Source organism: Pediculus humanus, genomic scaffold (assembly GCF_000006295.1).
Source record: "Pediculus humanus corporis 1103172107394 genomic scaffold, whole genome shotgun sequence".
NCBI classification, from domain to species: domain Eukaryota; kingdom Metazoa; phylum Arthropoda; class Insecta; order Psocodea; family Pediculidae; genus Pediculus; species Pediculus humanus.
Genome location: NW_002987020.1, coordinates 42,040 through 52,786, shown reverse-complemented (window position 1 = coordinate 52,786; position 10,747 = coordinate 42,040). Strand labels below are relative to the sequence as shown.

General features: G+C 26.0%; 6 protein-coding genes across 6 annotated transcripts in view; 2 read left to right on the top strand and 4 right to left on the bottom strand.

Moving 5' to 3' along the window:
* Positions 1 to 314: 314 nt before the first annotated feature.
* Positions 315 to 1,874, bottom strand: Phum_PHUM044600 (leucine-rich repeat-containing protein, putative; the record flags this gene model as incomplete). The annotated part of the gene is made up of 5 exons (XM_002423192.1): positions 315 to 546; positions 639 to 952; positions 1,041 to 1,274; positions 1,350 to 1,634; positions 1,704 to 1,874. The coding sequence occupies 5 exons, from the start codon at positions 1,872 to 1,874 to the stop codon at positions 315 to 317; spliced, it is 1,236 nt and encodes a 411-aa protein (XP_002423237.1).
* Positions 1,875 to 1,880: 6 nt separating this feature from the next.
* Positions 1,881 to 3,550, top strand: Phum_PHUM044590 (uncharacterized protein; the record flags this gene model as incomplete). The annotated part of the gene is made up of 7 exons (XM_002423191.1): positions 1,881 to 1,886; positions 2,078 to 2,249; positions 2,325 to 2,539; positions 2,621 to 2,778; positions 2,884 to 3,062; positions 3,158 to 3,357; positions 3,458 to 3,550. 7 exons carry the CDS (start codon positions 1,881 to 1,883, stop codon positions 3,548 to 3,550), a joined length of 1,023 nt encoding a protein of 340 aa, XP_002423236.1.
* A 1,896-nt stretch (positions 3,551 to 5,446) lies between these two features.
* Phum_PHUM044580 (ubiquitin-conjugating enzyme morgue, putative) lies at positions 5,447 to 6,640 on the bottom strand (the record flags this gene model as incomplete). The annotated part of the gene is made up of 1 exon (XM_002423190.1): positions 5,447 to 6,640. One exon carries the CDS (start codon positions 6,638 to 6,640, stop codon positions 5,447 to 5,449), a length of 1,194 nt encoding a protein of 397 aa, XP_002423235.1.
* A 648-nt stretch (positions 6,641 to 7,288) lies between these two features.
* Phum_PHUM044570 (ribosomal protein l7ae, putative) lies at positions 7,289 to 7,510 on the bottom strand (the record flags this gene model as incomplete). Its single annotated transcript, XM_002423189.1, has 1 exon — positions 7,289 to 7,510. The coding sequence occupies one exon, from the start codon at positions 7,508 to 7,510 to the stop codon at positions 7,289 to 7,291; it is 222 nt and encodes a 73-aa protein (XP_002423234.1).
* Positions 7,511 to 8,073: 563 nt separating this feature from the next.
* The window catches only part of Phum_PHUM044550 (uncharacterized protein), a gene marked incomplete at both ends in the record, with an annotated part of 4,102 nt that continues 1,428 nt past the window's right edge, over positions 8,074 to 10,747 (top strand). Inside the window, one exon of the mRNA XM_002423188.1 lies at positions 8,074 to 8,172. Within this exon, the coding sequence (XP_002423233.1) occupies positions 8,074 to 8,172 (99 nt within the window). The remainder of the gene's footprint in view (positions 8,173 to 10,747) is intronic.
* Phum_PHUM044560 (uncharacterized protein) lies at positions 8,462 to 9,868 on the bottom strand (the record flags this gene model as incomplete). Its single annotated transcript, XM_002423187.1, has 1 exon — positions 8,462 to 9,868. The coding sequence occupies one exon, from the start codon at positions 9,866 to 9,868 to the stop codon at positions 8,462 to 8,464; it is 1,407 nt and encodes a 468-aa protein (XP_002423232.1).

The window sequence follows — 10,747 nt, the reverse complement described above, 5'->3', positions numbered from 1 at the left end:
ATATTCAATAATAATAATAATAATAATAAAATTAACATTAATTATAATGCATAAATTATAATTTTTTTATCGTAGATTGAAATATTTATTTTGACTTTGACTTACGCCTCATTTAATTCAAACGTGTTTGAAATGATTATTTTTATTTATAATTATTACGATAAATTAACAAAAAAAAATTATATAATAATAATCTCTTAAGCATCAAAATCAAATGGCAAATGATAATATGAAAATAAATAAAAAAAAAAAAAATAACAAAATAAATAAATACGCGGTATATAAATTCTTTTTTTTTTTTTAAAACTTTTGTGTTATGATTGAATATTGGAATAATCCAAATGTTGCGGACAACACGAAGTGAAAGCTATCGATATCGTGTTAATTCGATTTGATGTAATTATTGTATTCGCTAATGATTTCGGATCAGCGGTTGTGTATATAAATCCAAAATCCTTAATGCAAATCCTTTCACAAATACACAGCTTAGCATGATCTAATAAAGGAATCAGTCGAGGGGGTAAAGTCGATTCATTATAAAGTAATCTGAAATACCAAATAAAAAAAAATACTCACAGAATTTTGAATAAATTAATTTTTTAATGTGTCGTTAGTCTTATTGTACTAAACAACATTACTTATTTTTCAACGTGTTTCTCATGGAAAATTCTAATAAGGTTGGAACATAATCTTTTGGCATTTTGTTCATGTCGATTGATGTCCCAATATTGCTTTGAGAAAATTCATTTTCTGATATATCGAGCTTATCAAATTTTTTTAGTCTTTTTGTTATCGTTCCCGGTAATGCTAACAAAGAATTTCTACTGAGATCAAGCTCTTGAAGATTTGGTAATAAAAATATTCGAAATGGAATTCTATTAGCTGATATGTTGCTCAATTTCAATACTTTTAACTTATGAAATCTGGAAAGGCTAGCTGGAAAATATTTCATCTGAAACATATTTTGTTTAAGTAAAATTTTTTTTTTTTTTTTTTTTTTTATAAAAGAAGTTTGGATTGGTAAAAAAAATACTACTTACTTCATTTCCAGACAAATTTATATATTCCAAATATTCTGTTAAGGGCCATGATAAAAATTTCCAGCACTGGTGATTATTTCCCAATTTATTATTGGATAACGACAAATACTTTAAAGACATTCTTTTCAATTCATAAGGGATATCGGTCAGGTTATTATTGTCCAAAGATAATGTAGTTAAATTTTTTAATTTCATAATTCTACTATCTAGTTTTTTTAAATGACAATTATTGATCTGTGAAAGTAGTTTTTGTTTGAATCACATTGCAATAAAAATTATTTATTATTGTGTCGTTGTGTTTTTACTTACTATTAGTGTCTGCAAATTGCTTGGAAATCCTTGAAGTGTAGGATATTGAGATTTTTTACTAATCTCCAATTTATTTGAATTAACATTTTTTAATGTTGGAAGCTTTGTAGTATGTGGCACATCTTCAACTTCATTATTCCAAACTTTTTTTAAAAATAATAAAAAATTTGCTAATTGAATTTTGTCTGCATTTATTTGTATATCATGTGGCGGCTCCAAAAATCTAATCGTACTTTTGCCTTGATGCTTAAATTGTGTAAAAGTTTTTTCAATGTTACCACGAATCTAAAATTATAAAATAATTAAAAACCAATCACTAAGTTTAAGGTTTAATGATTCAAAAAGAAAACTTACTTTGTATTTTGTGCCAGTTTTATTCTTTGAGGTTATAAGCAACAAATAAATTACTTCATTTTTTGGAGGTTTCATTACGGCTAGAACGGCATTTTTAAATTTTTGATCACATTTTATACCAATATTGGTTGCAAAGCGATTAACAATTGTCACACCACAATTTAATTTCATTTTTTTATGTCAGTTAAGATCTAAAAGTAGGCGCGAATTCAAAAAATAATATTTAACCAGTGTTGCCGAATTTTCGTATATATATCATAGAGTAATAAAATACCGTATTAGTTTAGTAACGTTTTTTTTTTTCTTTTGAATTCTAAAAAAAGTAGAATTTATTTTTTTAATTTTTTTTGGTTACAGTTAAATATTTGCGAGAGGTTACTCCTTATTTTCGAAAAGCAAGTATAATATCAGAAGTTGGATGGGAATTGCAAAGAGGGTTTTTATCTAGTGATCCTCCTTCTCCCAAATCTCCCCAAAGAGCTGATACTAGATATCTACCTTTACAACTATGTTATTTGATTAGAAATTTCAGGCATATTGATTCTGGTAAGTTCATTAATCTAAATTTCTTCAAAAACCTAAATTTTTTCCACCTTAAAATTTTATTTGCTTCTTTTTTAGAAAATAGAACACTAGAGCTTCACTCTCCGGACAGTGTACATGCTTGCGTGCTAAGAGCATCAGATGCCGCAGAAGCAGCAGCATGGTTTAACACCTTGCATTCTGCTTTGGCAGTTCTCACAGAAAGAGCACTTAAAGTGGCATCCAATGTATTAACAAATATTTTAGGAGAATTAAGACATATTGGATGGCTTTCCAGAAAACCGCCTTCATTAGTGAGTCAGATTATTAAAACTATTATTACTATTTTTGATAATAGTTTATGTAATTAACATTTTCTTTTGTTGTTTTCATAGAATGACAGGTGTAGTTCTGAAAGTAGTGAAGATAACGATAAATGGCAATCAATTTTTGCTGCTATTACTGATAGAGAATTAAGGCTATATGAGTCGGCACCTTGGAGTATTGAAGCATGGGCAGCATCACTAGAAACTTACCCTTTACTTTCTACTAGGTAAACTTATAATTATTTATATAATGTTACAAAAAGTTTTAGTAATTAAAATATTTTGACTTTGAGCTATTTAAAAACAAATTTTTTTTTTTTTATATTTTTCAGATTAGTTAGTTCAACTAGACAAACTGACTCAATTGTTTTTAATGTAAGATGTGGCACAGGAGAAGGTGTTATTACTCATTTCCTCAGGGCAGAAACTCATAGAGATTTAGCTGCTTGGGCTAGAGCTCTAGTTCAAGGGGCCCATCAATGTGTTTCAAATCAAAGAGAATTAGTCTGTCGTAAGTTAAATGTGATGAAATCTACATTAATGCTCTTTTTCCTTAGTACAAATAAATATTAAATTTGGCCTAAAAAAATCATAAATTTTTTTTAGGTTGCTTATACCAGGGTCAACCTTGTCAATTAATACTTCATTACGAGAATGGTTTTAAATTAATCGAAAGGGGTAGTTTTTCAATATCAGGGAGAGAAGGAAGAGTATTGTGGGCATTTCCTTTTGAGAAATTAAGAGCTTCAGCAGATGATGGGGCAAGACTACTATGGTTAGATTTTGGAGGAGAGGATGGTGAAATTGTGGGTTCACTTTTCTTTTTTTTTTTTTTTTTTTTTAACTTTTCAAAATTATCATTTTATGAAAAATTTTGTTTTAATAAAAACCTATTGAATTTTTCAGGAATTAGATTTAGAAGCTTGTCCAAAGCCAATGGTTTTTATATTGCATAATTTTTTATCTGCAAAAATACATAGGCTGGGATTAATAGCTTAATGATATTTTTTTTTTTTTTAACGAGGATGGTATTGATATCGTTCATTAATTCTAAATCTTAAAAAAAAAAAAAAAAAAATATTTAGTCGATCAATTTTAGTTTTACTGTGATTGAAATCTTATATACTTTTTATATCATTTATTACTTTTTTTTTATACAAAATAATTTACGAAGCCAATCATATTATTATCATGTAAGTAAAAGTAAAAATTTTATAATTATTAATTATTTATGTTCCCAGTAGATAAATTTTATTTTTAATAAGTTTGTAAAAAAGCAAAAAGCGAAAACAAAAAATATTTATTTATTTAATAAAATCAGTATTGGACTTTTATTAATTTTAAAAATATTTCAATTATTTCTTATCTAAACTGTAAATTTTTTTAAGTTTAATCTTCATTAAGAGAGATTTATGGAAAAATAATAACAAAAATATTTGTATTATTTTTTCCCTGATATTAATGATAATAATAAAAAAAAAAAATTGGTTAAAAGTCGTTTTAAATTATCAAAAATTTTGTAAAATAAAAATGTGTTATTTTATAATTAATTTACTAGTCTGCATTCCTTATTTATAACTTCAATTATATTAATTTATTAAAAATTTATATACATATATATATATATAAATGAAAATAATTAAGGATATTATGAGGCCCAATATAAATATTTTTGATGAAAGTGCAATATGATATCAGCACTAAAATTAATTAATTAAAATATAATAATAAATTGTTGAAACATTATACATATATAATGTTTAATAAGGTTTTTTTTTGTGTACGTTTATTTATAATTAATAAATAAATTATTAAAATTTTAAGTATGCATGTATATGATTTGTATCAATCTCGGTTTTTATGCTTTTATTTAAAAAAATTTTTACCTCGTGTAATGTTAATTATGCTATTTTGTTTATTATTTTTTTAAATTTATAATGCTCCATAACATAATTCATTGTATGATAAATGAATGTAATATAAAACTAAAATGTAAATTAAAAATAATTTAAATAAAAAAACAAATAATCGATTATTACACAATTAAATATATATATTGTAATGTTTTTTTAATAAATACTCATGTCGAATAAAATAAAATGATTACTTTTAATTTTATAATTTAATAAATTTAAAATTTTAGCGACAAAAATTTTTGTTTTGTCACTCAATTCGCAAAATAGCACAATTAACAATTATATATATATATTATATTTTGTATGAAAAACTGGCCTAAAATAATAATAATAATAAGAAAATTTTTTTGAAAACTAATAATGATATTATTTTAGAATTTTATAATTTTTATTAAAATAAAAAAAAATAAAAAAAAAATTTTACATTATTTTATAATTTTAAATAAATTTTTTCTTTGTAATCAAATCGAGAAATGCCCTTTGCACAAAATTTTTTAAAAATATTTGGGTATTTTTCAAATTGAATAATTTGTTTTATAAAAAAAAAAAAAAATTTATTTAATTAAATTAATTATTGATTAATTGTTAAATGAACAAGTGATTAAGTTTAAAATCATCATCATAATAAGTTTTATTTTATTAACAAATATAATTTTTTCATTTCGGTACAGTTAATTTATAATTAAAAATGTGATTAAAGAAAAGAAAAAAAAGTAATAATAATAATAATTAGGTTTTATTTTTTTCATTTCGGTACAGTTAATTTATAATTAAAAATGTGATTAAAGAAAAGAAAAAAAAAAGTAATAATAATAATAATAATAATAATAATTAGGTTTTATTTTTTTGTTTTATACAAATAACAAAATTTTAAAGCTTAGTCACTAGTCATATTTTAAATTTTCTACACGATTGAAAAAAAAAAAAATTCATTTGAATAATTTGATTGTTTTTTTTTTGTTAACATCACCATTTTGAATTATTTTAAATAATCATGCATTGCATATTTCCAGGTCCATGCTCTGGCAATTCTTTCAAAAGTTTCTTTATCTGATAAATATAACGAACCGATTTCAGGTTCCATACATACATGACAATATGGATCAGTTAATAAACTTTGCACTGATATAAGAACTTTAGATATAGTCAATGCCAAACTCCAATTGTGCTGCAGAGAATCAATTCCAACATCGCCATGCCTTGATACATTGGGATGAAATACTTTGGTTAAAAATTTAACAATCGGAGGACAAAGAGGATAACCATTTGGAACATGTATATGTAAGTAAAAAAGTCCACCTTCATAAGGGCTTCCAACAGGGCCGGTGATGGTGGCTTGCCAATGAAAACATGCAAAATCTAATGGCGTGATTTGAATACCTTCTAAAGGATCAGTTTGAAGACTTCTTAATTCATATCTGAGTCTATTCTTCCTCCACGAATATTCCTCTGCTTTAGAATTAGTTTGATTCCACATCACTTGTAAGCAAGTTCGGCAAGGTGAACTTTCAACTAAACGAGTATACAATTTAAACCAATTACCGTGTGAAACGACAGGTTTGAATAGAGGCCACCTTTTTAAAGTATATTCTTTCCATGATTCATCACTAATTTGAGTTTTTAATAAATTTCTCCATCTTTTACATACATTACCGACGCAACATAGTGATAAATCGTCCAGGTACGAAAAAACAACAAACAACACTTCTGCGGGTAAGCACTGCACAATATCTAATGAAATATCATCAGATCCCCTCGGTGTTGTTAAGAAAATAATTTGTTGGGCTAATAAGTCAAATTTTTGATGAGGACTTCGTTTTTTATTTTGACAGCGTTGTGAACGACGAAACATTTTATCCCGTCGGTCGAGAAAATTAAATGAATCCGTCGGTTCATCATTTCCAGAATCACTGTCATCTGTGTGGAATTCAAATAACGTGTCTACCTCGAAATATCCACAAGTTAAAGTTTCAGGAAAAAGAAATGCATGACAGGTAGCACAAATTGGTTCACCAAAGCAAGGGCCGTAATAGCCATTGCATGTATGGCAAACGGATTTCGGGAAATCATACTCTTCATTAAAAACTGAATTTTCTGGTAAGCTTACTAAACCATTTTTTGAATCTTCCCTACAATTATTGTCATTAACTAAGTCAACATCAACACTAGACATTGCATTTATAACTTAGAAACCAACGTAGAAAGCTTATTTCTTAACATTTTTACCAACCTAAATTTAAAAAAAAAAAATTTTATTTCGACATGATAATTTTTTATGCTATGGTAAAAACTTACTCCCATATAATTAATATAATATTGAAATTGAATTTAAGTTCATATCAAATTTAATTTTAAAAAAATTAAATTTTTTTTTAAATAGTAAATTAAAAGAAAAATTTGCTTAAAAATGTTCTTTTGTTAAAATTTAAGTTCAGGAAAACACTTCATTTTTTAAAAGCCCAAGATTCTATAAGATATATAGTGTCTATAAGATTTATAAAGTAAAGGCAATTTTAGTTGAATTTTTAGGATATCAGCATCAATTTATTGCATAATATTAATTAATAAACCAATTTAGTAAACAAACATACGAGAAAAATAATTAAAGTCTCATTTCAATATTTTATTATTAATTCGATGTTACACATTAAATTAGTTACATGGTTTATTGAAAAGGATTATAATAAAAATGCATTTTAAAAAAAATTAATTTTTAATTGCTTATTACGAGTAATATAGTAAAAAAATTAAACAATAAAATCACTTAACCTAAAGTATCATTACTGCAAATTATCTTGTACAAAATATTGCATTGAATAATTTAAACTAACAGTTTTTCAATTTCTTGTTGAATACTTTCAATTTGAGGTTTTAACTGAGAACCTTCATTAGCTGTAACAGAACAGGCCACTACAGGCCTAGAAGTACCACATGCTCGACCCAAAGCTTGTTTAGATCGAACAAATACATAAGGGACATTTTTATCTTCGCATAATATTGGTAGATGAAGTAAAATCTCTAAAGGTTCAGCATCGGCTGCCATAACTATGAATTCAGCAAGTCCTCTATTTAAAGTTTTTGTTGCCTCGTTAGCACCTCTTTTTAACTGCCGGTAATTTTCTGCTTGTTGAATTAAATGCAATATAGCACCATTTAATTGATGATCCGCTAAAGGATACGCTTTGGGATTAACTTGTTCTCCCTAAAATCAATAAATTAAATCAATAGACAATCACACATACGATACAATTTTTGAAATGTTATAATTGTGTAAGATGATGTTAATAATTGCCATGCAAAATATTTATAAACCTGTGTTTATCTTAAATACATGGAGGTAAATTTAAAGTGCTAATAAAATTTTATATATTTTTTACAGGCACTTACCATAACTGACTTTAATTACAGAAAATATTAAATTTTAAATGTAAGATGATAAATCACGAAATCGGTAAATAGGTCCAAAAGTAAAAATTTTTTAAATAAAATACAATAGTTTAATTCACGCTTCCAGGATATTTGTGTTTGTTATTTACTCTATGATAAAATTTAAAAGCGTATTCTATTTCCGCTTTTAACCGTTAGTATCTCTAGAACATTTTAAAGATGAGTAAGTTAGAAGGAAAAAATTCATTGTTAAATACTTCGACTGAAGAATCTGATGAAATATTTCACGATGTTGATGTTTTACAAAATTACGGAATAGTAAGTAAAATAATATTTCTTATATTTTTGAAAAAGTTAGAGGTTTTTTAAGTAAAGGTTGAATATTAATAAAGTATGTATGTACCAAACCTGAAAAATTAATTTTACTAGTAATTTTTAAATTCCTTACAATTATTTTTTCTTAAATATAAAAATTTACTTTCATAAATTTCTTAAAATATAAATCTCTCAATAATGGCATACTTATAGTCTTTTCAGATAGAAAATGTTAACTATTTTTATTTTAAACAATAAATGTTCACACAACTAACACTGAAAATTCAATAACTTATTGTAAATGATTAGGGGCATCGGCGTAAGTAAACTTTAAACGATATGCTTCTGCTACGAGGACACCTATTTCACATTCGGTCCACTTTTCTGTTGGCACTTTTTGTAATAAGAGCATCAAGCTTTGAAAATCTTTTTGTATTAGAATTTCTTTTCTCCATTGAATTAAGAAAGCTGCACATACATATAACTGAAAAGCTGCAAGCCCATCAGCTTCAGCTAAATATGTATCCCACAACCTTATAGTGCACCTTAATGGTAATTCCCTCGTTAAGAGATTATTAATCCAACGAAAAGAAAATTGTAAATAATCTACTCCGTGATTTTGCAAATGTTTGTGTAATTCCAAATCTATTCTTTGAATTAATTCTTTTAATTGATTTACTTTTTGCTGTATTCCTAACTGAGCAAAAATATAATTGTCTTGTATTCCATCTAAAAATTTGGATAAACACCAAAAAGCATCTGCTTCAACTGCATCCCTAGATTCTTTTGGCAAGTTATTAAAAATAATTGTGTTCAAATTTTCATTTTCCGGAAGTATTTCTTGTAAAAAAACGATGAAAAATGGAGTCACTAAATCATTAATTCCTTGAACGTAACTAGATGCTGGATGTCGAATAGCCCAAATAAAAAGAATTCTTTCAAATATTTGTTGAACAGATTCTTGTTGAAATAAATTTATTTCAGGGGACATTCTTGGAATATCAATATGAATTTGATGATAGATATCTTGATTTGTTTCATTACAATCTGTGTGATAGTATTGGTAAACAAAACCCCAATAGTCCTTTCGTTTTCGTTCTAATACAGCTTGTCGACGTTCCAAACTTGCTGGTAAATATCCAGCTAATAATTTCCATGTCATCGACCTTAATCGGGGTGGTATCCCACTCCAACTTAAACTTCTAAGTTTATCTAAATTCAAAACTGGTGCATTTATCAAAGGCATAAATTTTCCCGTCTTTATTAATTCACTTTCTTCTGTTTCCTTGAGCGATGTATTCAAGTCCTCGATAGATTTTTGATTAGGCTTTTGATTTGTTGAATTTTCTGAACCTGAGGGCTGTTGCAAGGTTAATCTTTGTATAGCTTCTGTTTTCCTTTTTTCTACAAGTGAATCATTCAGGCGAGAAATATGATGGTTCTGTATTACACTAATAGCAGCTGATTGTGCTGCTTTTTTCGATAATGTTACATCTGCTATTGCTAAAAGATCATTATCATCATCATTATCTCCAATAGTCCAAGCATCAGAAACACTATTTTCAAATTCTTGAAAAGAGGAAGTTGTGGCAGGTTTATTTTGGTATTCCTTCTTAGGACTTGGTCTTCCGGGGACAGTTTTTGTATTTTTTTTCCAAAAACTGACTTTCGAATCATTTTCATTTATTTTGTTTTGCATTATTAAAGCCAAGTTTCTTACACTGAATGATAATTATTCACAGATGATACTGACACATTTTAGTTTATTTGATACCTGGAAGTTAAATGACATTATCACACAAACATCCAGTTTAGAGTTTAAACATTCAAAAAAATTCCCATTTTTTCTATATAATTTTTTACTCATTAAACTTTTTAATTAATTGTAAATAGCAAACAATTATTTATCTATCAATTACACTTTATTTAAAATTATTTAACATTAGTCATTATTTAAAATGTTTACGTTATTCAGTTTTTTAATCTAATAAAAACATTCCTGGTTAAAAAAAATAAGCAGAATGCACAGTAATAAATTCATAAGAATTTAAATAATGTTTAATAAAGTTTTTTAAATGCAAATCATACATACTTTATTTGACTCCACTATCAAGAGTAAACAAATTTGCATATTTTAATAGAAAAGATATCATAGATCCAAAAGTTCTGCAAAAACTGGCCTAAAAACATAGAAAAAAATGTCTTTTTGATAAGTAGTTCCAAGATACACTAATGTAGCCAATTAATCACAACAGCGGATGTAAAAATATTTAAATGTTACGTATATTAGGATTTATACACGACTAAAAATATTATTAAAATTGCATTTATAATCAAATATTAAAACAATAAAAAAATGTATATCAGAATGCCTTGGTTTAAAAAAAAAAAAAAAAAATGGGCCGAGCCCTACTAACATTACTCTAATTTCTTGTGTATTGACAATCAAAGGCGGCTAAATATATATTATTTAAACGGTTTTTACCTTTATTCATTTTGTTATTATTATTATTATTATAAATTCAAAATGAAGGAGCTGAATTGAAAAAAAAATTAAAATCGGTGGTAGACGTAAACA